Source organism: Balaenoptera ricei, chromosome 16, assembly GCF_028023285.1.
Source record: "Balaenoptera ricei isolate mBalRic1 chromosome 16, mBalRic1.hap2, whole genome shotgun sequence".
In the NCBI taxonomy this organism is placed as follows: Eukaryota; Metazoa; Chordata; class Mammalia; order Artiodactyla; family Balaenopteridae; genus Balaenoptera; species Balaenoptera ricei.
The window spans coordinates 62870321-62897184 of record NC_082654.1 but is presented as its reverse complement, the minus strand read 5'-3'; the positions used below and the strand labels follow the sequence as shown (position 1 = coordinate 62897184).

The 26864-nt window shown below is 41.8% G+C and overlaps 1 protein-coding gene across 1 annotated transcript in view; it reads left to right on the top strand.

Annotated features, from left to right (window-relative positions):
* The window catches only part of CDH23 (cadherin related 23), a 452031-nt gene that overhangs the window by 302722 nt on the left and 122445 nt on the right, over positions 1–26864 (top strand). Inside the window, exons 16-18 of the mRNA XM_059900605.1 lie at positions 22381–22618; positions 24178–24283; positions 25883–26010. Coding sequence (XP_059756588.1) covers positions 22381–22618; positions 24178–24283; positions 25883–26010 — 472 coding nt within the window. The remainder of the gene's footprint in view (positions 1–22380; positions 22619–24177; positions 24284–25882; positions 26011–26864) is intronic.

Genomic DNA, 26864 nt, shown 5'->3' with positions numbered 1-26864 from the left:
GATATGAGTATTGCTACTCCAGTTTTCTTTTGATTTCCATTTGCATGGAATACCTTTTTCCATCCCCTCACTGTCAGTCTGTATGTGTCCCTAGATCTGAAGTGGATCTCTTGTACACAGCGTATATCTGGGTCTTGTTTTTGTATCTATTCAGCCAGTCTGTGTCTTTTGGTTGGAGCATTTAATCCATTTACATTTAAGGTAATTATCAATAAGTATATTCTTATTGCCATTTTGTTAACTGTTTTGGATTTCCTTCTGTGGATTTCTTTTTGTTCCCTTCCTCATTTGTTCTCTTGTGATTTGATGATTATCTTTAGTTTCATGTTTGAATTGCTTTCTTTTGTGTGTGTATCTATTGTAGATTTTTGGTTTGCGATTCCCATGAGGTTTTGATATAGCAGTCTATATATAAACGAGTTGCTGGTCTCTTAATTTCAAATGCATTTCCAGCATCCTGCATCTGTAGTCTCCTCTTCTCATGAATGCTGGTTTTGATACATATTTGTGTGTGGATGACTTCTTACCTTTACTGTATGTTTGCCTTTACCAGTGAGCTTTCACATTCATAATTTTCTTGTTTCTAGTTGTGGCCTTTTCTTTTCTGCCTAGAGAAGTTCCCTTAGTATTTGTTGTAAAGCTGGTCTGGTGGTGCTGAATTCTCTTAGTTTTTACTTATCTGTAAAGCTTTTGATTTAGCCATTGAATCTTTTTTTTTAAGATTTTTTTTTTTGATGTGGACCATTTTTAAAGTCTTTATTGGATTTGTTACAAAATTGCCTCTGCTTTTTGTTTTGGTTTTTTGGCCCCAAGGCATGTGGGATCTTAGCTCCCCGACCAGGGATTGAACCTGCAACCCCTGCATTGGAAGGCAAAGTCTTAACCACTGGACCACCAGGGAAGTCCCTCCCCGTCTAATCTTAATGAGAGCCTTGCTGGGTAGAGTATTCTTGTTTGTAGGTTCTTCCCTTTCATCACTTTAAATATATCATGCCACTCCCTTCTGGCCTGCAGAGTTGCTGCTGAGCAATCAGCTGATAAACTTGTGGGAGCTCCCTTGTGTGTTATTTATTGCTTTTCTCTTGTTACTTTTAATATTTTTTCTTTGTCTTTAGTTTTTGTCATTTTGATTACTCTGTGTCTCGGCATGTTCCTCCTTGGGTTTATCCTGCCAGGGACTCTCCATGCTTCCTGGACTTGGGTGCCTATTTCCTTCCCCATGTTAGAGAAGTTTGCAGCTATTGTCTATTCACATATTTTCTCAGGTCCTTTCTCTCTCTCCTTCTGCTCTGGGACCCCTATAATGTGAACGTTGGTGCATTTAATGTTGTCCCAGAGGTCTCTTAGACTGTCTTCATTTCTTTTCATTCTTTTTTCTTTATTCTGTTCCATGGCAGTGATTTCCACCATTCTTTCTTCCAGGTCACTTATCGGTTTTCTGCCTCCGTTACCCTGCTATTGATTCCTTCTAGTGTATTTTTCATTTCAGTAATTGTATTGTTCATCTCTATTTGTTTGTTTTTTGGTTCTTCTAGGTCTTTGTTAAATATTTCTTGTGTCTTCTTGATCTGTGCTGCCATTCTTTTTCTGAGATCTTGGAACATCTTTACTATCATTTCTCTGAATTCTTTTTTGGGTAGATTGCCTATCTCCTCTTCACTTAGTTGTTCTTCTGGGGTTTTATCTTTTTTCCTTCTGGAAACATATTCCTCTGCTGTCTCATTTTGTCTAACTTTCTATGATTACGGTTTCTGTTCCGCAGGCTGCAGTGTTGTAGTTCTTCTTGCTTCTGCTTTCTGCACCCTGGTGGATGAGGCAGTCTGAGAGGCTTGTGCAGGCTTCCTGGTGGGAGCTACTGGTTCCTGCCCACTGGCAGGTGGAGCTGGATCTTGTCCCTCTGATGGGCAGAGTTTTGTCAGGGATTGTGTTTAGCAGGCAGTTGTGTGGTCAGGAAGACTTTCAGGAGCCTGTCTGCTGATAGGTAAGGCTGTTTTCCCTCCTTGTTTGTTTTTCGGTCTGAGGCATCCCAGCACTGGAGTCTACAGGCTGTTGATTGGGGCCAGGTCTTTGTGAGAAAATGGCCACCTCCAGGAGGGCTTATGCCAATAAGTACTCACCAGAACTGTGGCTGCCAGTGTCTTTGTCCATGCAGTAAGCCACAACTGCCCACACATTTGCAGTAGACCTGCTAATACCAGAAAGTAGGTGTGGCCCAGGCTCTTATGAGGTCACTGCTTTTTTCCTGGGTCCTGGTGTGCACAAAACCTTGTGTGTGCACTCCACAAGTGGAGTTTCTGTTTCCCCCAGTCCTTTGGAATTTCTGTGATAAAACCCTGTTGGCCTTCACAGCCAGATTCTCTGGGGGCTCCTCCTCCCGTTGCCAGACCCCCAGGCTGGGGAGCCTGATGTGGGGCTCAGAACTTTCACTCCTGTGGGAGAACTTCTGTGATATAATTATTTTCCAGTTTGTGGCCCGCCCACCCAGTGGGTATGGGATTTGATTTTTTCACTATTGCACCCCTCCTATCATCTCATTATGGTTTCTTCTTTGTCTTTGGATGTAGGATATCTTTCTTGGTAGGTTCCAGCATTTTTTTGTTGTTGTTGATGGGTGTTCAGCAGTTAGTTGTGATTTTGGTCTTTTCATAAGAAGAGATCAGGACACATCCTTCTATTCTGCCATCTTCTCTCCCAACAAGAACTTTTTTTTTTCTTTTCCTTTGTGCTTCATCTAGCTTCACTTGCTCATAGGGTACCACAGACAGAGGCCTCCACCCAGCACTTCAGACCAGAGTTCCTCTGATCTATGTGTTTGCTTTTATGCCAGTACCATACTGTTTTGATTCCTATAACTTTGTGATATAGTTTGAAATCAGGGCGCATGATGCTTTATTCTTCTTTCTCAAGATTAGTTTGGCTACCAGGGGTCTGCTATGGTTCCACACAAATTTTAGGATTGTTTTTTCTATTTCTGTGAAAAATGCCATTGGAATTTTGATAGAGACTGCACTGAATCTGAAGATTGCTTTAGGTAGTATGGAAATTTTAGCAATATTAATTCTTCCAATCCATGAACATGGAATATCTTTCCATTTATTGGTCTTTTTCAATTTCTTTCATCAATGTCATATTTTTCAGTGTGCAGGTCTTTCACCTCCTTGGTTAAATTTATTCCTAAGTAGTATTTTATTGTTTTTTGTGGCAACTGTAAATGGGATTTTTTTCTTAATTTTTCTTTCTGATAGTTCATTATTAGTGTGAAGAAATGAAACAGATTTTTGTATATTGATTTTGTATACTGCAACTTTACCAAATTCCTTTTATTCTAACAGTTTTTTGGGGGAGTCTTGGGTTTTCTGTATATAATATCATGTCATCTGCAAGTAGTGACAATTTTACTTCTTTTCAGATTTGAATGGCTTTTTTTTTCTCGCTTAATTGTTCTGGCTAGGACTTCCAGTACTACGTTGAATAAAAGTGGTGAGAGTGTGCATCACTATCTTGTTCTGATCTTAGAGATAAAGCTTTCAAGTTTTCAGCATTGAGTATAATGCTAGCTTTGGGCTTGTCACATACGGCTTTTATTTTCCTGAGGTACTTTCCCTCTATACCCAGTTTGTTGAGAATTGTTATCATAAATGGATATTGAAATTTGTCACATGCTTATTCTGCATTCATTGAGATGATCAGATGATATTATCTTTCACTGTGTTAATGTAGTGTGTCACATTGATTTGCAGATGTTGAACCATCTTCGCATCCCTGGAATAAATCCCACTTCATCGTGGAATATGATCCTCTTAATGTTCTGTTGAATTCGGTTTGCTAATATTTTGTGAAGTTTTTACATCTTTGTTCATCAGGGATATTGGCCAGTAATTTTCTTTTCTTGTGGTGTCCTTGTCTGCTTTTGGTATCAGGGTAATGCTGGAATCATAAAATGAGTTTGGAAGTATGCCTTACTCTTCTGTTTTTGAGAAGAGTTTGAGAAGGATTGGAATTGATTGTTCTTTAAATTTTTGATAGAATTCACCAGTGAAGCCACCTGGTCTTGGACTTTTGTTTGGGGGAGATTTTTTTTTTTTTAACATCATTATTGGAGTATAATTGCTTTACAATAGTGTGTTAGTTTCTGCTTTATAACAAAGTGAATCAGTTAGATATATATATATATCCTCATATCTCTTCCCTCTTGCATCTCCCTCCCTCCCACCCTCCCTATCCCACCCCTCTAGGTGGTCACAAAGCACCGAGCTGATCCCTCTGCTATGTGGCTGCTTCCCACTAGCTATCTATTTTACATTTGGTAGTGTATATATGTCCATGCCACTCTCTCACTTTGTCCCAGCTTACCCTTCCCCCTCCCCATATCCTCAAGTCCATTCGCTAGTAGGTCTGCGTCTTTATTCCCATCTTGCCCCTAGGTTCTTCATGACCATTTTTTTTTATTTTTAGATTCCATATATATGTGTTAGCATACGGTATTTGTTTTTCTCTTTCTGACTTACTTCACTCTGTATGACAGACTCTAGGTCCATCCACCTCACTACAAATAACTCAATTTCATTTCTTTTTATGGCTGAGTAATATTCCATTGTATATATGTGCCACATCTTCCTTATCCATTCATCTGTCGATGGACACTTAGGTTGTTTCCATGTCCTGGCTATTGTGAACAGAGCTGCAATGAATATTCTAGTACATGACTCTTTTTGAATTATGGTTTTCTCAGGGTATATGCCCAGTAGTGGGATTGCTGGGTCATATTGTAGTTCTATTTTTAGTTTTTTAAGGAACCTCCATACTGTTCTCCATAGTGGCTGTATCAATTTACATTCCCACTAACAGTGCAACAGGGTCCCCTTTTCTCGACACCCTCTCCAGCATTTATTGTTTGTAGATTTTTTGATGATGGCCATTCTGACCAGTGTGAGAAGATATCTCATTGTAGTTTTGATTTGCATTTCTCTGATGATTAATGATGTTGACCATCCTTTCATGTGTTTGTTGGCAATCTGTATATCTTCTTTGGAGAAATCTCTGTTTACGTCTTCTGCCCATTTTTGGATTGGGTTCTCTGTTTTTTTGATATTGAGCTGCATGAGCTGCTTGTAAATTTTGGAGATTAATCCTTTGTCAGTTGCTTCATTTACAAATATTTTCTCCCATTCTGAGGGTTGTCTTTTTGTCTTCTTTATGGTTTCCTTTGCTGTGCAATAGCTTTGAAGTTGCGTTAGGTCCCATTTGTTTATTTTTGTTTTTATTTCCATTTCTCTAGGAGGTGGGTCAAAAAGGATCTTGCTGTGATTTATGTCATAGAGTGTTCTGCCTATGTTTTCCTCTAAGAGTTTTATAGTGTCTGGCCTTACATTTAGGTCTTTGATCCATTTTGAGTTTATTTTTGTGTATGGTGTTAGGGAGTGTTCTAATTTCATTCTTTTACATGTACCTGTCCAGTTTTCCCAGCACCACTTATTGAAGAGGCTGTCTTTTCTCCATTGTATATTCTTGCCTCCGTTATCAAAGATAAGGTGACCATATGTGCGTGGGTTTATCTCTGGGCTTTCTATCCTGTTCCATTAATCTATATTTCTGTTTTTGTGCCAGTACTATACTGTCTTGATTACTGTAGCTTTGTAGTATAGTCTGAAGTCAGGACGCCTGATTCCTCCAGCTCCATTTCTCTTTCTGAAGATTGCTTTGGCTATTCGGGGTCTTTTGTGTTTCCATACAAATTGTGAAATTTTTTGTTCTAGTTCTGTGAAAAATGCCATTGGTAGTTTGATAGGGATTGCATTGAATCTGTAGATTGCTTTGGATAGTATAGTCATTTTCACAATGTTGATTCTTCCAATCCAGGAACATGGTATATCTCTCCATCTGTTGGTATCATCTTTAATTTCTTTCATCAGTGTCTTATAATTTTCTGCATACAGGTCTTTTGTCTCCTTAGGTAGGTTTATTCCTAGGTATTTTATTCTTTTTGTTGCAATGGTAAATGGGAGTCTTTTCTTAATTTCACTTTCAGATTTTTCTTCATTAGTGTATAGGAATGCAAGAGATTTCTGTGCATTGATTTTGTATCCTGCTACTTTACCAAATTCATTGATTAGCTCTAGTAGTTTTCTGGTAGCATCTTTAGGATTCTCTATGTATAGTATCATGTCATCTGCAAACAGTGACAGGTTTACTTCTTCTTTTCCTATTTGGATTCCTATTATTTCTTTTTCTTCTCTGATTGCTGTGGCTAAAACTTCCAAAACTATGTTGAATAATAGTGGTGAGAGTGGGCAACCTTGTCTTGTTCCTGATCTTAGTGGAAATGGTTTCAGTTTTTCACCATTGAGGACGATGTTGGCTGTGGGTTTGTCATATATGGCCTTTATTATGTTGAGGTAAGTTCCCTCTATGCCTACTTTCTGGAGGGTTTTTATCATAAATGGGTGTTGAATTTTGTCAAAAGCTTTCTCTGCATCTATTCAGATGATCATATGGTTTTTCTCCTTCAGTTCGTTAATATGGTGTATCACATTGATCGATTTGCGTATATTGAAGAATCCTTGCATTCCTGGGATAAACCCCACTTGATCATGGTGTATGATCCTTTTAATGTGCTGTTGGATTCTGTTTGCGAGTATTTTGTTGAGGATTTTTGCATCTATGTTCATCAGTGATATTGGCCTGTAGTTTTCTTTCTTTGTGGCATCTTTGTCTGGTTTTGGTATCAGGATGATGGTGGCCTCATAGAATGAGTTTGGGAGTGTTCCTCCCTCTGTTATATTTTGGAAGAGTTTGAGAAGGATAGGTGTTAGCTCTTCTCTAAATGTTTGATGAAATTCGCCTGTGAAACCATCTGGTCCTGGGCTTTTGTTTGTTGGAAGATTTTTAATCACAGTTTCAATTTCAGTGCTTGTGATTGGTCTGTTCATATTTTCTATTTCTTCCTGGTTCAGTCTTGGAAGGTTGTCTATTTCTAAGCATTTGTCCATTTCTTCCAGGTTGTCCATTTTATTGGCATAGAGTTGCTTGTAGTAATCTCTCATGATCCTTTGTATTTCTTCAGTGTCAGTGGTTACTTCTCCTTTTTCATTTCTAATTCTATTGATTTGAGTCTTCTCCTTTTTTTCTTAATGAGTCTGGCTAATGGTTTATCAATTTTGTTTATCTTCTCAAAGAACCAGCTTTTAGTTTTATTGATCTTTGCTATCGTTCCCTTCATTTCTTTTTCATTTATTTCTGATCTAATATTAATGATTTCTTTCCTTCTGCTAACTTTGGGGTTTTTTTCTTCTTCTTTCTCTAATTGCTTTAGGTGTAAGGTTAGGTTGTTTATTTGAGATGTTTCTTGTTTCTTAAGGTAGGATTGTATTGCTATAAACTTCCCTCTTAGAACTGCTTTTGCTTCATCCCATAGGTTTTGGGTCATCATGTTTTCACTGTCACTTGTTTCTAGGTATTTTTTGATTTCCTCTTGATTTCTTCAGTGACCTCTTGGTTATTAAGTAGTGTATTGTTTAGCCTCCATGTGTTTGTATTTTTTACAGATTTTTTCCTGTAATTGATATCTAGTCTCATAACGTTGTGCTCAGAAAAGATACTTGATACAATTTCAATTTTCTTAAATTTACCAAGGCTTGATTTGTGACCCAAGATATGATCTATCCTGGAGAATGTTCTATGAGCACTTGAGAAGAAAGTGTATTCTGTTGTTTTTGAATGGAATGTCCTATAAATATCAATTCAGTCCATCTTGTTTAATGTATCATTTAAAGCTTGTGTTTCCTTATTTATTTTCATTTTGGATGATCTGTCCATTGGTGAAAGTGGGGTGTTAAAGTCCCCTACTATGCTTGTGTTTCCTTATTTATTTTCATTTTGGATGATCTGTCCATTGGTGAAAGTGGGGTGTTAATGTCCCCTACTATGCTTGTGTTGCTGTTGATTTCCCCTTTTGTGGCTGTTAGTATTTGCCTTATGTATTGAGGTGCTCCTATGTTGGGTGCATAAATATTTACAATTGTTATATCTTCTTCTTTGATTGATCCCTTGATGATTATGTAGTGTCCTCCTTTGTCTCTTGTAATTTTAAAGTCTATTTTGTCTGATATGAGAATTGCTACTCCAGCTTTCTTTTGATTTCCATTTGCATGGAATACCTTTTTCCATCCGCTCACTTTCAGTCTGTATGTGTCCCTAGGTCTGAAGTGGGTCTCTTGTAGACAGCATATATACGGATCTTGTTTTTGTATCCATTCAGCCAGTCTATGTCTTTTGGTTGGAGCATTTAATCCATTTACATTTAAGGTAATTATTGATATGTATGTTCCTATGACCATTTTCTTAATTGTTTTGGGTTTGTTATTGTAGGTCTTTTCCTTCTCTTGTGTTTCCTGCCTAGAGAAGTTCCTTTAGCATTTGTTGTAAAACTGGTTTGGTGGTGCTGAATTCTCTTAGCTTTTGCTTGTCTGTAGAGGTTTTAATTTCTCCATCGAATCTGAATGAGATCCTTGCTGGGTAGAGTAATCTTGGTTGTAGGTTTTTCCCCTTCATCACTTTAAATATGTCCTTCTACTCTCTTCTGGCTTGCAGAGTTTCTCCTGAAAGGTCAGCTGTTGACCTTATGGGGATTCCCTTGTATGTTATTTGTTGTTTTTCCCTTGCTGCTTTTAATATTTTTTCTTTGTATTTAATTTTTGACAGTTTGATTAATATGTGTCTTGGTGCGTTTCTCCTTGGATTTATCCTGTATGGGACTCTCTGTGCTTCCTAGATTGATTAACTACTTCCTTTCCCATATTAGGGAAGTTTCAACTATAATCTCTTCAAATATTTTCTCAGTCCCTTTCTTTTTCTCTTCTTCTTCTGGGACCCCTATAATTTGAATATTGGTGCGTTTAATGTTGTCCCAGAGGTCTCTGAGACTGTCCTCAATTCTTTTCATTCTTTTTCTTTTTTTTTTTTCTTTAGTGATCAAATGATTTAATAGTAACACAGTGCTCATTTACCCTTGTAATTAGATTAGGTTTGATAAGAGTACCCCACAGCTTTTTTTTAAATCAGTCATCAATTTTATACACATCAGTGTATACATGTCAGTCCCAATCACCCAATTCAGCACACCACCATCCCCACCCCACCGCGATTTCCCCCCCTTGGTGTCCATACGTTTGTTCTCTACATCTGTGTCTCAACTTCTGCCCTGCAAACTGGTTCATCTGTACCATTTTTCTAGGTTCCACATACATGCGTTAATATACGATATTTGTTTTTCTCTTTCTGACTTACTTCACTCTGTATGACAGTCTCTAGATTCATCCACGTCTCAACAAATGACTCAATTTCGTTCCCTTTTATGGCTGAGTAATATTCCATTGTATATATGTACCACTTCTTCTTTATCCATTCGTCTGTTGATGGGCATTTAGGTTGCTTCCATGACCTGGCTATTGTAAATAGTGCTGCAGTGAATATTGGGGTGCATGTGTCTTTTTGAATTATGGTTTTCTCTGGGTATATGCCCAGTAGTGGGATTGCTGGATCATATGGTAATTCTATTTTTAGATTTTTAAGGAACCTCCATATTGTTCTCCATAGTGGCTGTATCAATTTACATTCCCACCAACAGTGCAAGAGGGTTCCCTTTTCGCCCCACCCTCTCCAGCATTTGTTGTTTGTAGATTTTCTGATAATGCCCATTCTTACTGGTGTGAGGTGATACCTCATTGTAGTTTTGATTTGCATTTCTCTAATAATTGGTGATGTTGAGCAGCTTTTCATGTGCTTCTTGGCCATCTGTATGTCTTCTTTGGAGAAATGTCTATTTAGGTCTTCTGCGCATTTTTGGATTGGGTTGTTTGTTTCTTTAATATTGAGCTGAATGTGCTCTTTATATATTTTGGAGATTAATCCTTTGTCAGTTGCTTTGTTGGAAAATATTTTCTCCCATTCTGAGGGTTGTCTTTTCGTCTTGTTTATGGTTTCCTTTGCTGTGCAAAAGCTTTGAAGTTTCATTAGGTCCCATTTGTTTATTTTTGTTTTTATTTCCGTTACTCTAGGAGGTGGATCAAAAAAGATCTTACTGGGATTTATGTCAAAGAGTGTTCTTCCTATGTTTTCCTCTAAGAGTTTTATAGTGTCCGGTCTTACATTTAGGTCTCGAATCCATTTTGAGTTTATTTTTGTGCATGGTGTTAGGGAGTGTTCTAATTTCATTCTTTTACATGTAGCTGTCCAGTTTTCCCAGCACCAATTATTGAAGAGACTGTCTTTTCTCCATTGTATATCTTTGCCTCCTTTGTCATAGATTAGTTGACCATAGGTGCATGGGTTTATCTCTGGGCTTTCTATCTTGTTCCATTGATCTGTGTTTCTGTTTTTGTGCCAGTACCATATTGTCTTGATTACTGTAGCTTTGTAGTATAGTCTGAAGTCAGGGAGTCTGATTCCTCCAGCTCCGTTTTTTTCCCTCAAGACTGCTTTGGCTATTCGGGGTCTTCTGTGTCTCCATACAGATTTTAAGATGATTTGTTCTAGTTCCGTAAAAAATGCCATTGGTAATTTGATAGGGATTGCATTGAATCTGTAGATTGCTTTGGGTAGTAGAGTCATTTTCACAGTGTTGATTCTTCCAATCCAAGAACATGGTATATCTCTCCATCTGTTGGTATCACCTTTAATTTCTTTCATCAGTGTCTTATAGTTTTCTGCATACAGGTCTTTTGTCTCCCTAGGTAGGTTTATTCCTAGGTGTTTTATTCTTTTTGTTGCAATGGTAAATGGGAGTGTTTCCATAATTTCTCTTTCAGATTTTTCATCATTAGTGTATAGGAATGCAAGAGATTTCTGTGCATTAATTTTATATCCTGCAACTGTACCAAATTCATTGATTAGCTCTAGTAGTTTTCTGGTGGCATTTTTAGGATTCTCTATGTATAGTATCATGTCATCTGCAAACAGTGACAGTTTTACTTCTTCTTTTCCAATTTGTATTCCTTTTATTTCTTTTTCTTCTCTGATTGCCATGGCTAGGACTTCCAAAACTATGTTGAATAATAGTGGTGAGAGTGGACAGCCTTGTCTCGTTCCTGATCTTAGAGGAAATGCTTTCAGTTTTTCACCGTTGAGAATGATGTTTGTTCTGGGTTTGTCGTATATGGCCTTTATTATATTGAGGTAGGTTCCCTCTATGCCCACTTTCTGGAGAGTTTTTATCATAAATGGGTGTTGAATTTTGTCAAAAGCGTTTTCTGCATCTATTGAGATGATCATATGGTTTTTATCCTTCAATTTGTTAATATGGTGTATTACATTGATTGATTTGCGTATACTGAAGAATCCTTGCATCCCTGGGATAAATCCCACTTGACTGTGGTGTATGATCCTTTTAATGTGTTGTTGGATTTTGTTTGCTAGTATTTTGTTGAGGATTTTTGCATCTATATTCATTAGTGATATTGGTCTGTAATTTTCTTTTTTTGTAGTATCTTTGTCTGGTTTTGGTATCAGGGTGATGGTGGCCTCATAGAATGAGTTTGGGAGTGTCCCTTCCTCCGCAATTTTTGGAAGAGTTTGAGAAGGATAGGTGTTAGCTCTTCTCTACATGTTTGATGAAATTCGCCTGTGAAACCATCTGGTCCTGGGCTTTTGTTTGTTGGAAGATTTTTAATCACAGTTTCAATTTCATTACTTGTGATTGGTCTGTTCATATTTTCTGTTTCTTCCTGGTTCAGTCTTGGAAGGTTATACCTTTCTAAGCATTTGTCCATTTCTTCCAGGTTGTCCATTTTATTGGCATAGAGTTGCTTGTAGTAGTCTCTTAGGATGCTTTGTATTTCTGCGGTGTCTGTTGTAACTTCTCCTTTTTCATTTCTAATTTTATTGATTTGAGTCCTCTCCCTCTTTTTCTTGATGAGTCTGGCTAATGGCTTATCAATTTTGTTTATCTTCTCAAAGAACCAGCTTTTAGTTTTATTGATCTTTGCTATTGTTTTCTTTCTTTCAATTTCATTTATTTCCGCCCTGATCTTTATGATTTCTTTCCTTCTACTAACTTTGGGTTTTGTTTGTCCTTCTTTCTCTAGTTCCTTTAGGTGTAAGGTTAGATTGTTTACTTGAGATTTTTCTTGTTTCTTTAGGTAGGCTTGTATAGCTATAAACTTCCCTCTTAGAACTGCTTTTGCTGCATCCCATAGGTTTTGGATGGTCGTGTTTTTATTGTCATTTGTCTCTAGGTATTTTTTGATTTCCTCTTTGATTTCTTCAGTGATCTCTTGGTTATTTAGTAACGTACTGTTTAGCCTCCATGTGTTTGCACTTTTCACGTTTTTTTCCCTGTAATTCATTTCTAATCTCATAGCGTTGTGGTCAGAAAAGATGCTTAATATGATTTCAATTTTCTTAAATTTACTGAGGCTTGATTTGTGACCCAAGATGTGATCTATCCTGGAGAATGTTCTGTGTGCACTTGAGAAGAAAGTGTAATCTGCTGGTTTTGGATGGAATGTCCTATAAATAGCAATTAAATCTATCTGGTCTATTGTGTCATTTAAAGCTTCTGTTTCCATATTTATTTTCATTTTGGATGATCTGTCTGTTGGTGTAAGTGAGGTGTTAACGTCCCCCACTATTATTGTGGTACTGTCAATTTCCTCTTTTATAGCTGTTAGCAGTTGCCTTATGTATTGAGGTGCTCCTATGTTGCGTGCATATATATTTATATAATTGTTATATCTTCTTCTTGGATTGATCCCTTGATCATTATGTAGTGTCCTTCCTTGTCTCTTGTAACATTCTTTATTTTAAAGTCTATTTTATCTGATATGAGTATAGCTACTCCAGCTTTCTTTTGATTTCCATTTGCATGGAATATCTTTTTCCATCCCCTCACTTTCAGTCTGTATGTGTCCCTAGGTCTGAAGTGGGTCTCTTGTAGACAGCATATATATGGGTCTTGTTTTTGTATCCATTCAGCAAGCCTGTGTCTTTTGGTTGGAACATTTAATCCATTCACGTTTAAGGTAATTATCGATATATATGTTCCTTTGACCATTTTCTTAATTGTTTTGGGTTTGTTTTTGTAGGTCCTTTTCTTCTCTTGTGTTTCCCACTTAGCGAAGTTCCTTTAGCATTTGTTGTAGAGCTGGTTTGGTGGTGCTGAATTCTCTTAGCTTTTGCTTGTCTGTAAAGCTTTTGATTTCTCCATCAAATCTAAATGAGATCCTTGCCGGGTAGAGTAATCTTGGTTGTAGGTTCTTCCCTTTCATCACTTTAAGTATATCATGCCACTCCCTTCTGGCTTGTAGAGTTTCTGCTGAGAAATCAGCTGTTAACCTTATGGGAGTTCCTTTGTATGTTATTTGCCGTTTTTCCCTTGCTGCTTTCAATAATTTTTCTTTGTCCTTAATTTTTGCCAATTTGATTACTATGTGTCTGGCGTGTTTCTCCTTGGGTTTATCCTGTATGGGACTCTCTGCACTTCCTGGACTTGGGTGGCTATTTCCTTTCCCATGTTAGGGAAGTTTTCAACTATAATCTCTTCAAATATTTTCTCTGGTCCTTTCTCTCTCTCTTCTCCTTCTGGGACCCCTATAATGTGAATGTTGTTGGGTTTAATGTTGTCCCAGAGGTCTCTTAGGCTGTCTCCATTTCTTTTCATTCTTTTTTCTTTAGTCTGTTCCGCAGCAGTGAATTCCACCATTCTGTCTTCCAGGTCACTTATCCGTTCTTCTGCCTCAGTTATTCTGCTATTGATTCCTTCTAGTGTAGTTTTCATTTCAGTTATTGTATTGTTCATCTCTGTTTGTTTGTTCTTTAATTCTTCCAGGTCTTTGTTAAACATTTCTTGCATCTTCCCGATCTTTGCCTCCATTCTTATTCTGAGGTCCTGGATCATCTTCACTATCATTATTCTGAATTCTTTTTCTGGAAGGTTGACTATCTCCACTTCATTTAGTTGTTTTTCTGGGGTTTCATCTTGTTCTTTCATCTGGTGTATAGCCCTCTGCCTTTTCATTTTGTCTGTCTTTCTGTGAACGTGGTTTTTGTTCCACAGGCTGCAGGATTGTAGTTTTTCTTGCTTCTGCTGTCTGCCCTCTGGTGGTTGAAGCTATCTAAGAGTCTTGATGGGAGGCTCTGGTGGTGGGTAGAGCTGACTGTTGCTGTGGTGGTCAGAGCTCAGTAAAACTTTAATCCACTTGACTGTTGATGGGTGGGGCTGGGTTCCCTCCCTGTTGGTTGTTTTGCCTGAGGCAACCCAACACTGGAGCCTACCTGGGCTCTTTGGTGGGGCTAATAACAGACTCTGGGAGGGCTCATGCCAAGGAGTACTTCCCAGAACTTCTGCTGCCAGTGTCCTTGTCCCCACGGTGAAACAGAGCCACCCCCCCGCCTCTGCAGGAGACCTTCCAACACTAGCAGGTAGGTCTGGTTCAGTCTCCCCCGGGGTCACTGCTCCTTCCCCTGGGTCCCGATGCACACACTATTTTTTGTGCACCCTCCAAGAGTGGGGTCTCTGTTTCCCCCACTCCTGTCGAAGTCCTGCAATCAATTCCCACTAGGCTTCAAAGTCTGATTCTCTATGAATTCCTCCTCCCGTTGCCAGACCCCCAGGATGGGAAGCCTGACGTGGGGCTCAGAACCTTCACTCCAGTCGGTGGACTTCTGTGGTATAAGTGTTCACCAGTCTGTGAGTGACTACCCACCAGTTATGGGATTTGATTTTACTCTGATTGCGCCCCTCCTACCGTCTTACTGTGGCTTCTCCTTTGTCTTTGGATGTGGGGTATCTTTTTTGGTGAGTTCCAGTGTCTTCCTGTCGATGATTGTCCAGCAGCTAGTTGTGATTCTGGTGCTCTCGCAAGAGGGAGTGAGAGCACGTCCTTCTACTCTGCCATCTTGGTTCCTCTCTCATTCTTTTTCTTTATTCTGCTCTGCAGTAGTTATTTCCACTATTTTATCTTCCAGGTCATTTATCCGTTCTTCTGCCTCAGTTATTCTGCTATTGATCCCTTCTAGAGAATTTTTAATTTCATTTATTGTGTTGTTCATCACTGTTTGTTTGCTCTTTAGTTCTTCTAGCTCCTTGTTAAATGTTTCTTATATTTTCTCCATTCTATTTCCAAGATTTTGGATCATATTTACTATAATTATTCTGAATTTTTTTTCAGGTAGACTGCCTATTTCCTCTTCATTTGTTAGGTCTGGTGGGTTTTTACCTTGCTCCTTCATCTGCTGTGTGTTTCTCTGTCTTCTCATTTTGCTTAACTTACTGTGTTTGGGGTCTCCTTTTTGCAGGCTGCAAGTTCGTAGTTCCCATTGTTTTTGGTGTCTGCCCCCAGTGGCTAAGGTTGGTTCAGTGGGTTTTGTAGGCTTCCTGGTGGAGGGGAATAGTGCCTGTGTTCTGGTGGATGAGGCTGGATCTTGTCTTTCTGGTGGGCAGGTCCACGTCTGGTGATGTGTTTTGGGGTGTCTGGGGCCTTATTATGATTTTAGGCAGCCTCTCTGCTAATGGGTGGGGTGTGTTCCTGTCTTGCTAGTTGTTTGGCATGGGGTGTCCAGCACTGGAGCTTGCTGGTTGTTGAGTGGAGCTGGGTCTTGGTGTTAAGATGGAGATCTCTGGGAGATTTTTGCTGTTTGATATTACGTGGAGCTGGGAGGTCTCTTGTGGACCAATGTCCTGAGCTTGGCTCTGCCACCTCAGAGGTACAGCCCTGACGCCTGGCTGGAGCACCAAGAGCCTGTCATCCACACAGCTCAGAATAAAAGGGAGAAAAGAAAGAAGAAGATAAATTAAATTAAATTAAAAAGTTATTAAAATAAAAAATAGAAAGTAATTATTTAAAAAAATTTTAAGTAATTAAAAAAAAGAAAGAAGAGAGCAATGAAACCAAAAAACAAATCCACCAATGACAACAAGTGCTAAAAACTATACTAAAAACAACAAACAAACAAACAAAAAACGGACAGACTGAACCCTAGGACACATGGTAAAAGCAAAGCTCTACAGACAAAATCACACACAGAAGCATACACATACACACTCACAAACACAGGAAAAGGAGAAACTCTGCAAGCCAGAAGGGAGTGGCAGGATATACTTAAAGTGATGAAGGAGAAGAACCTACAACCAAGATTACTCTACCCAGCAAGGATCTCATTCAAATGTGATGGAGAAATTAAAACCTTTACAGACAAGCAAAAGCTGAGAGAGTTCAGCACTACCAAACCAGCTTTACAACAAATGCTAAAGGAACTTCTCTAGGCAAGAAACACAAGAGAAGGAAAACACCTACAATAACAAACCCAAAACATTTAAGAAAATGGGAATAGGAACATACATATCGATAATTACCTTGAATGTAAATGGATTAAATGCTCCCACCAAAAGACACAGGCTGGCTGAATGGATACAAAAACAAGACCCATATATATGCTGTCTACAAGAGACCCACTTCAGACCTAGAGACACATACAGACTGAAAGTGAGGGGATGGAAAAAGATATTCCATGCAAATGGAAATCAAAAGAAAGCTGGAGTAGCAATTCTCATATCAGACAAAATAGACTTTAAAATAAAGACTATTACAAGAGACAAAGAAGGACACTATATAATGATCAAGGGATCGATCCAAGAGGAAGGTATAACAATTGTAAATATTTATGCACCCAACATAGGAGCACCTCAATACATAAGGCAAGTACTAACAGCCATAAAAGGGGAAATCGACAGCAACACAATCATAGTAGGGGACTTTAACACCCCACTTTCACCAATGGACAGATCATCCAAAATGAAAATAAATAAGGAAACACAAGCTTTAAATGATACATTAAACAAGATGGACTGAATTGATATTTATAGGACATTCCACCCAAAAACAACAGAATACACATTTTTCTCAAGTGCTCATGGAACATTCTCCAGGATAGATCATATCTTGGGTCACAAATCAAACCTTGGTAAATTTAAGAAAATTGAAATCGTATCAAGTATCTTTTCCGACCACAACGCTATGAGACTAGATATCAATTACAGGAAAAGATCTGTAAAAAATACAAACACATGGAGGCTACACAATACATTACTTAATAATGAAGTGATTACTGAAGAAATCAAAGGGGAAATCAAAAAATACCTAGAAATAAATGACAATGGAGATACGACGACCCAAAACCTATGGGACGCAGCAAAAGCAGTGCTAAGAGGGAAGTTTATAGCAATACAAGCCTACCTCAAGAAACAGGAAACATCTCGAATAAACAACCTAACCTTGCACCTAAAGCAATTAGAGAAAGAAGAACAAAAAAACCCCAAAGCCAGCAGAAGGAAAGAAATTATAAAGATCAGGTCAGAAATAAATGAAAAAGAAATGAAGGAAACAATAGCAAAAATCAATGAAACTAAAAGCTGGTTCTTTGAGAAGATAAACAAAATTGATAAACCATTAGCCAGACTCATCAAGAGAAAAAGGGAGAAGACTCAGATCAATAGAATTAGAAATGAAAAAGGAGAAATAACCACTGACACAGCAGAAATACAAAAGATCATGAGAGATTACTACAAGCAACTCTATGCCAATAAAATGGACAACCTGGAAGAAATGGACAGATTCTTAGAAATGCACAATCTGCCGAGACTGAACCAGGAAGAAATAGAAAATATGAACAGACCAATCACAAGCACTGAAATTGAAACTGTGATTAAAAACCTTCCAACAAACAAAAGCCCAGGACCAGATGGCTTCACAGGTGAATTCTATCAAACATTTAGAGAAGAGCTAACACCTATCCTTCTCAAACTCTTCCAAAATATTGCAGAGGGAGGAACACTCCCAAACTCATTCTACGAGGCCACCATCACCCTGATACCAAAACCAGACAAAGATGCCACAAAGAAAGAAAACTACAGGCCAATATCACTGATGAACATAGATGCAAAAATCCTCAACAAAATACTCGCAAACAGAATCCAACAGCACATTAAAAGGATCATACACCATGATCAAGTGGGGTTTATCCCAGGAATGCAAGGATTCTTCAATATACGCAAATCAATCAATGTGATACACCATATTAACGAACTGAAGGAGAAAAACCATATGATCATCTCAATAGATGCAGAGAAAGCTTTCGACAAAATTCAACACCCATTTATGATAAAAGCCCTGCAGAAAGTAGGCATAGAGGGAACTTACCTCAACATAATAAAGGCCATATATGACAAACCCACAGCCAACATTGTCCTCAATGGTGAAAAACTGAAACCATTTCCACTAAGATCAGGAACAAGACAAGGTTGCCCACTCTCACCACTATTATTCAACATAGTTTTGGAAGTGTTAGCCACAGCAATCAGAGAAGACAAAGAAATAAAAGGAATCCAAATCGGAAAAGAAGAAGTAAAGCTGTCACTATTTGCAGATGACATGATACTATACATAGAGAATCCTAAAGAGGCTACCAGAAAACTCCTAGAGCTAATCAATGAATTTGGTAAAGTAGCAGGATACAAAATTAATGCACAGAAATCGCTTGCATTTCTATACACTAATGACGAAAAATCTGAAAGTGAAATTAAGAAAACACTCCCGTTTACCATTGCAACAAAAAGAATAAGATATCTAGGAATAAACCTACCTAAGGAGACAAAAGACCTGTATGCAGAAAATTATAAGACACTGATGAAAGAAATTAAAGATGATACAAATAGATGGAGAGATATACCATGTTCCTGGATTGGAAGAATCAACATTGTGAAAATGACTCTACTACCCAAAGCAATCTACAGATTCAATGCAATCCCTATCAAACTACCACTGGCATTTTTCACAGAACTAGAACAAAAAATTTCACAATTTGTATGGAAACACAAAAGACCCCGAATAGCCCAAGCAATCTTGAGAACGAAAAATGGAGCTGGGGGAATCAGGCTCCCTGACTTCAGACTATACTACAAAGCTTCAGTAATCAAGACAGTTTGGTACTGGCACAAAAACAGAAATATTGATCAATGGAACAGGATAGAAAGCCCAGAGATAAACCCACACACATATGGTCACCTTATCTTTGATAAAGGAGGCAAGCATATACAGTGGAGAAAAGACAGCCTCTTCAATAAGTGGTGCTGGGAAAACTGGACAGGTACATGTAAAAGTATGAAATTAGAACACTCCCTGACACCATGCACAAAAATAAACTCCAAATGGATTAAAGACCTAAGTGTAAGGCCAGACACTATCAAACTCTTAGAGGAAAACATAGGCAGAACACTCTATGACATACATCGCAGCAAGATCCTTTTTGACCCAGCTCCCAGAGAAATGGAAATAAGAACACAAATAAACAAATGGGACCTAATGAAACTTAAAAGCTTTTGCACAGCAAAGGAAACCATAAACAAGACCAAAAGACAACCCTTAGAATGGGAGAAAATATTTGCAAATGAAGCAACTGACAAAGGATTAATCTCCAAGATTTACAAGCAGCTCATGCAGCTCAATAACAAAAAAACGAACAACCCAATCCAAAAATGGGCAGAAGACCTAAATAGACATTTCTCCAAAGAAGATATACAGATGGCCTACAGACACATGAAAGAATGCTCAACATCATTAATCATTAGAGAAATGCAAATCAAAACTACAATGAGATATCATCTCACACCGGTCAGAATGGCCATCATCAAAAAATCTACAAACAATAAATGCTGGAGAGGATGTGGAGGAAAGGGAACACTCTTGCACTGTTGGTGGGAATGTAAATTGATACAGCCACTATGGAGAACAGTATGGAGGTTCCTTAAAAAACTAAAAATAGAACTACAATATGACCCAGCAATCCCACTACTGGGCATATACCCTGAGAAAACCATAGGTCAAAAAGTGTCATGTACCACAATGTTCATTGCAGCTCTATTTACAATAGCCAGGACCTGGAAGCAACCTAAATGTCCATTGACAGATGAATGGATAAAGAAGATGTGGCACATATATACAATGGAATATTACTCAGCCATAAAAAGAAATGAAATGGAGGTATTTGTAATGAGGTGGATGGAGTTAGAGTCTGTCATACAGAGTGAAGTAAGTCAGAAAGAGAAAAACAAATACAGTATGCTAACACATATATACGGAATCTAAGGAAAAAAAAAAAAAAAAAAAGGCCATGAAGAACCTAGTGGCAAGACGGGAATAAAGACACAGACCTACTAGAGAATGGACTTGAGGATATGGGGAGGGGGTGGGGTGAGATGTGACAGGGTAAGAGATTGTCATGGACATATATACACTACCAAATGTAAAATAGATAGCTAGTGGGAAGCAGCCGCATAGCACAGGGAGATCAGCTCGGTGCTTTGTGACCACCTAGAGGGGTGGGATGGGGAGGGTGGGAGGGAGGGAGATGCAAGAGGGAAGAGAAATGGGAACATATTGTATATGTATAACTGATTCACTTTGTTATAAAGCAGAAGCTAACACACTATTGTAAGGCAATTATACTTCAATAAAGATGTTTAAAAAAAAAAAAAACACAGGAAAAGGGAAATATATATATATATATATATATATATATATATATATATATATATCGTTTCTCCCAAAGTCCACCTCCTCAATTTGGGATGATTCGTTGTCTATTCAGGTATTCCACATATGCAGGGTACATCAAGTTGATTGTGGAGATTTAATCTGCTGCTTCTGAGGCTGCTGGGAGAGATTTCCCTTTCTCTTCTTTGTTCACACAGCTCCTGGGGTTCAGCTTTGGATTTGGCCCTGCCTCTGCGTGTAGGTCGCCTGAGGGCGTCTGTTCTTAGCCCCGACAGGATGGGGTTAAAGGAGCAGCTGATTTGGGGGCTCTCGCTCACCCAGGCCGGGGTGAGGGGGGGTACGGATGCGGGGCGAGCCTGCGGCAGTAGAGGCCAGCGTGACGTTGCACCAGCCTGAGGTGCGCCGTGTGTTCTCCTGGGGAAGTTGTCCCTGGATCCCGGGACCCTGGCAGTGGCCAGCTGCACAGGCTCCAGGAGGGGAGGTGTGGAGAGTGACCTGTGCTTGCACACAGGCTTCTTGGTGGCGGCAGCAGCAGCCTTAGCGTCTCATGCCCGTCTCTGGGGGCCGCGCTGATAGCCGCGGCTCGTGCCCGTCTCTGGAGCTCCTTTAAGCGGCTCTCTTAATCCCCTCCCTTCGCGCACCAGGAAACAAAGAGGCAAGAAAAAGTCTCTTGCTTCTTCAGCAGCTCCAGACTTTTTCCCGGACTCCCTACCGGCTAGCTGTGGCGCTCTCGCCCCTTCTGGCTGAGTTCACGCCGCCAACCCCAGTCCTCTCCCTGCGATCCAACCGAAGCCCGAGCCTCAGCTCCCAGCCCCCGCCCGCCCCGCCGGGTGAGCAGACGAGCCTCTCGGGCTGGTGAGTGCTGGTCGGCACCGGTCCTCTGTGCGGGAATCTCTCCGCTTTGCCCTCCGCACCCCTGTTGCTGCGCTCTCCTCCATGGCTCCAAAGCCTACCCCCTCCGCCACCCACAGTCTCTGCCCGCGAAGGGGCTTCCTAGTGTGTGGCAACCTTTCGTCCTTCACAGCTCCCCGCCATGGGAGCAGGTCCCGTCCCTATTCTTTTGTCTCTGTTTTTTCTTTTTTCTTTTGCCCTACCCAGGTACGTGGGGAGTTTCTTGCCTTTTGGGAGACCTGAGGTCTTCTCCCAGCGTTCAGTAGGTGTTCTGTAGGAGTTGTTCCACATGTAGATGTATTTCTGATGTATTTGTGGGGAGGAAGGTGATCTCCACGTCTTACTCTTCTGCTGTCTTGAAGCTAATCCTGGGGGAGATTTTTGATTACTGGTTCAATCTCCTTACTAGTAATCAGTGTGTTCAGATTTTATATTTCTTCATGATTCAGTCTTGGCAGGTTGTATGTTTTGAGGAATTTATTCATTTTGTCTAGATTGTTCAATTTGTTGGCATATAATTTTTCTTAGTAGTCACTAATGATCCTTTGTATGTCTGTGGTATCAGTTTTAAGAATTTCTGACCATCACAGTTCTTCAACATCTAAATGTCTCCAGTAGGCAGAAACTCTTGTTCACAGCAAGAAAAGGGTCATTCTGGCTGTCTCCTCTTTGATTAAATCAACACACTCCTGCCCTTTCGGTACCTGACCACCACTCCACCTCTCATGTGGTACTGATTCCTGCCCACCACATCCTGCCCCACCTCCTGTTAAACATAGCTGTTCTTCTTATTTAGGGAAAATGAAAGAGAAGGCAGATTTCAGGCTTCATTAATTTCTCTCTGTTTATCACCTTGGACAAGGACAGGCTGGTAAATGCAGGCCCTTATCTGCAAGCTGCTTGAAACCAAGGTGTCCTTTCCCTTCCTCCTTCCTGCCTGACATAGGTTCTCTCTGGACAAGGACACGGGACTCATCATGCTGATTGCCAGACTAGACTATGAGCTCATCCAGCGCTTCACCTTGACAGTCATCGCCCGGGACGGGGGTGGTGAGGAAACCACAGGCCGGGTCAGGATCAACGTGTTGGACGTCAACGACAACGTGCCCACCTTCCAGAAGGACACCTATGTGGGTGCCCTGAGAGAGAATGAGCCTTCCGTCACACAGCTGGTGCGGCTCCGGGTAAGATGGCGGGGTGCCCTTTGATCTGTCTGTTTACCTTGTCCTCCTCTCTCTGGTTTCCCCTTGCCCGCCTGCTCAGGAAGCCACTGCAAGAAGTACTAACTGCCCATCCACAAAGAATTCTGCTCAGATAGGGGGTCACATTCTTTTTTTTTTTAATTTTTATTTTTTAATCAATCATCAATTTTATACACATCAGTGTATACATGTCAATCCCAATCGCCCAATTCAGCACACCACCATCCCCACCCCACCACGGTTTTGGGGGTCACATTCTTGATCTGTATCAGGCCACCTCTGAGCGGCACTTCATGTCCCTGGTTACTGAGTGAGGCTAGTGTCTGTCTCAGCTTAAATTTTAGGTCTCCATTCACCCCCCCATCTCCCTTGGTGAGTTCTGAGCAGTTCCCTGTGTAAGGCCCCCCATCCAAGCCCTTTAATGACTGCTTAGAATCAGGTACTGCTGCAGCTGGAAGGCACCAGAAACCATGGGCACAACCCAGTTCTTGGAAGGGGAAGCAGGAGAGGAGCGGCAGATGCCATGAATTAGTAGAGGAGGAACCAGCACTAGACCTTGGAATTCTGTGCTCCAAGCATCCTCCTGCAATGAGTCCCCACCACATGCTGGTGACCTCTGACCAGAAACTTCTTAATGTCCTTGTGCCCCTTCCCCACTCTGCCGACCCAGAATGACAGGACCCAGAGCCTCCATTTAGAACTTATTTCTGAAGGAGGCAGGGATGAAGGCAAGGTGGAGGAGGTGGGCATGGGGGATACACAGAAGACAGGACCACGTGCCCTCCTAACGTAGCCATGGCTCCCTGGTGGACCCTGCCCTCCCTCCCCGCCCATCTCCTCTTACATGCAGAGTGGAGGGAGGCCCCTGGAGGCTCTCTAGGGTCAAAGACATCTGGAAAGAGCTAATTAATGCAGCCACCCCAGAGACAGTCAAGAGAAAGGAGGATCCCTGACCCAATTCCAAGTGCCTTCTTCCCTCCTTGCATTCATGCAACATGCATTTATTAGATTACCTACTGTGTTCCAAACACTGTGCTGGATTCTAGGTATCAGCTTCAGTCAGGAAGCAAAGTTCCTGCTTCCATGGAGCTGACAGGCAGGCAGAACGAGGAAGGCAGAAATTAAACAAGAAGTTACAATCGGGAGAGGGGACGAATGGCGTGCCCAGCACAGGGCCCTAACCCAGTACAGAGGTCAGGGAAGGCCTCTGTGCATGAGATGTTCCAGCTGGTACTGAGGGTCTAGGAGATGGCTGTGCCAGGTATGGTGGTGACCCTTTTCATCCTCTGGGTAAGGCTTGGCCTTCCTCTATTCCCCCAGGCCTTCAGCCTGCCCTCTAGATTCCCCAGGATACCTCCACACCCCAACATGAGGTGTGTCTGCTGGGAGCCAGAACGTAGCCTCCAGCTGAGGGACAGGGAGGGCCTGGATCACCCAGAAAAGGGGGCTCAGAGAGGGGCCAGCCCTCCCCTCCCACCTGCCCCCTTCTGGCCCCAGGGTCACTGAAAGCTCAAGCGCCCTGTCCGCCCTCTTCCTTCCAGGCAACGGATGAAGACTCTCCTCCCAACAACAAGATCACCTACAGCATAGTCAATGCCTCCGCCTTTGGCAGCTACTTCGACATCAGCGTGTATGAGGGCTATGGAGGTACGCGTGGGGCAGGACTGAGGGCCCAGCCTGGGGAGGAGGGTTGGCAGGTGGGAGCAGGGTTGCACATCACACCTGTCTCAGAGGGAGCCCTTCTGTCTCCCAGACACCCTGGACCACTTGGGAAGCTGCCCCACAGCTCCTGTCGTCTGGAGCAGCACGTGGTATGGGGTCACCATTTCATAGGCTCAAGATCTGTGTCTCAGTTCAGCCAGATCTTTCTTTGAGTCTTAGGCCTGTGGCCAGTCAGGCATCTGAAGTTACCACAGTGTGTGGGGTCCCTATTAAGAAAGGCTACCTGGCCAGATCTGTGGTGGGGGAATGAGGGGGAGGGGAGCCAGGGAGAGGCTTGTTAGCCAAGTTTCCCCATCCTTTGGGCATGCTGTGGCCACTTCCCAGATCTTCTGGGCTATGGCCTTTCCCTGCTTGGCCAGGCACAGTTCCATACTCTGGACCTTGCCCTGCCTGCCACACTGTGAGTCCAGGAAGGGAATAGCAGCAACAACCTCAAGCTTCAAGATCCCAAGAGACCACCTGGTTTTTTTGTTGAAGCAGCTGGGGCCCAGAGACAGGGGGTGACTTGCCCAAAGCTACACAGCAAAGCTGTCCAGGGAGGCCCTGTGATCTGGCTCTTGGTGGCTTTTCAGCACCTGCCTCCCCACCAGAATCCAACCTCTTTGAACCCCTTGACACTCTCTCCCCTTACAGGGGTCACTTCCATGTCTTTGAAGACTCTGTTCCTTCTGCTGGGAAAGCCCTTCCTCCCTGTCCCTTTGCCCTGCTTCCCTTTAACCTCTGGCTAGCTTTAGGGCTCATTTGGACATCCTCTCCTCTGCGAAGCCTCCCTAATGCTTGAGGGCGGTCTAGGTGTCCCCAAGGCAGAGCAGATGTGCACCGGATGACTCTGAGTGCAGTGCTCACTCCTCCTCCCACCCCACATTTGCGTCAGAGAAATGCTCTTGGAGAAGCTGCAGTCCTGGCTCTGGATGCTACAGCCCGATGGCCTCTGTAAAATCTGTGTCCCCCCTTTTAAAAACTTTACAGTCCCATGCCTCTGCCCACCCTCACACCTCAGCACCTGCTCAGCTAGAGGAACCCTCCTTGGGTTTTATATTACTAAAGCAACAACTTTGTTTCTGTTTTCCAAATAGAAAGTGGCAGTTTAATATTGTGGTAATGGCTTTGCAGACCACCCATGCCCCCCACTCCCAAGCCAATACATCTTCCCTCCCAAATTGAGAATCAGTGGCTGAGCATGAAAGATACTCCTGGTGAGAGTCCAGGCATGTGCAATGTGCCTTTGGGGAAGACACTGAACCTCTCTGAGCCTGGTTTCCTCATCTGTAAAGTGGGGCTTACGTTACCACCAAAATAGTTACCACCTGCTGGACTCAACACTGTGCCTGGCACATATCAGGCAGTCAGTAAACCTAAGTCAGGACCATAGGGCTCCAGGAGTTCAGAGGCAGGAGGGGAAAACAAGGCAGAGCTGGCTCAGGCTGAGTCAGGCACACCCTTTCTGCCCAAAGGGGAGCCGTGCCTGGATGGACATGTAAAGTCTGCTCACAGAGGGCCTGGGTCCCTATCCTGTCATTTCAGTGATCAGCGTGAGCCGCCCCCTGGATTATGAACAGATACCCAACGGGCTGATTTATCTGACGGTCATGGCCAAGGATGCTGGCAACCCGCCTCTGAACAGCACTGTGCCTGTCACCATCGAGGTGTTTGTAAGTACCCAGGGGTGCACTGGCCTTGCCCTTCCAGGATATGGGGTGGTGAGTGCTTCCCAGAGTACTGGGGCCCTGCCAGAACCCGCTGTCCCCACAGCTCAGAGAGAAACTCAGCAGACTGTCCCAAAGGCTGTCCCCTAGCAAACTGCCTCGCAGCTCAGCCATGGAAGGCACAGGGCCCTGGGACCCAAGAAGAGCCCGGTGGTCCTGCTCTAACTTCATTCAGGGACCTCAGGACACCCTCTGAGGGGGAACAGGAGCTGGGGCTCAAGCAGTGAGGAAATGTCATAGATTCCTTCATTTATAGCCATATTCCGTGAAGTTCAAGGGAATTCCTGGAAGGTCATCTTCTCTGTCTCTCTCTCTCTGGTCCCCTCTTTCTTCTTCACTTCCTTTTTCCATTCCTGTGAAGATCTAAAAGAGCCTGAAACCAAACCACAGCTTGTCTGACATGAATATCAAGCACACCTTAGTGCTTTCCGTGTCTGAAATTATGTCGCTGAATCTATCTCCACACTGGTTCATTGACCCCATGCAGCTCCCCGAGCAATCCCGGGGATACAGATCATGGTCTGACAGCAGCCCAGTGGGCCTTCCCCGCCGCCCTGCAAGACAGCCACCCGCATCTCATAAAGGCTGCTGCCTGCAGAGAGGGTGAACACGTGTTGATGGAAGAGTTAGTGCATTACTGGCTCCAGAAGGATTCGATCAGATTGCCAGGTTAGGAGATACTCTGCGATTTGACACACACTCAGCAAAATCTTGCCCAGAGCAGGTTGCTGGATGACCTTCCTGTCCCAGCTGGCTTCGCCAACAGCCTCTGGTGCTGCCTTACTTCTGGCTTTAATGAG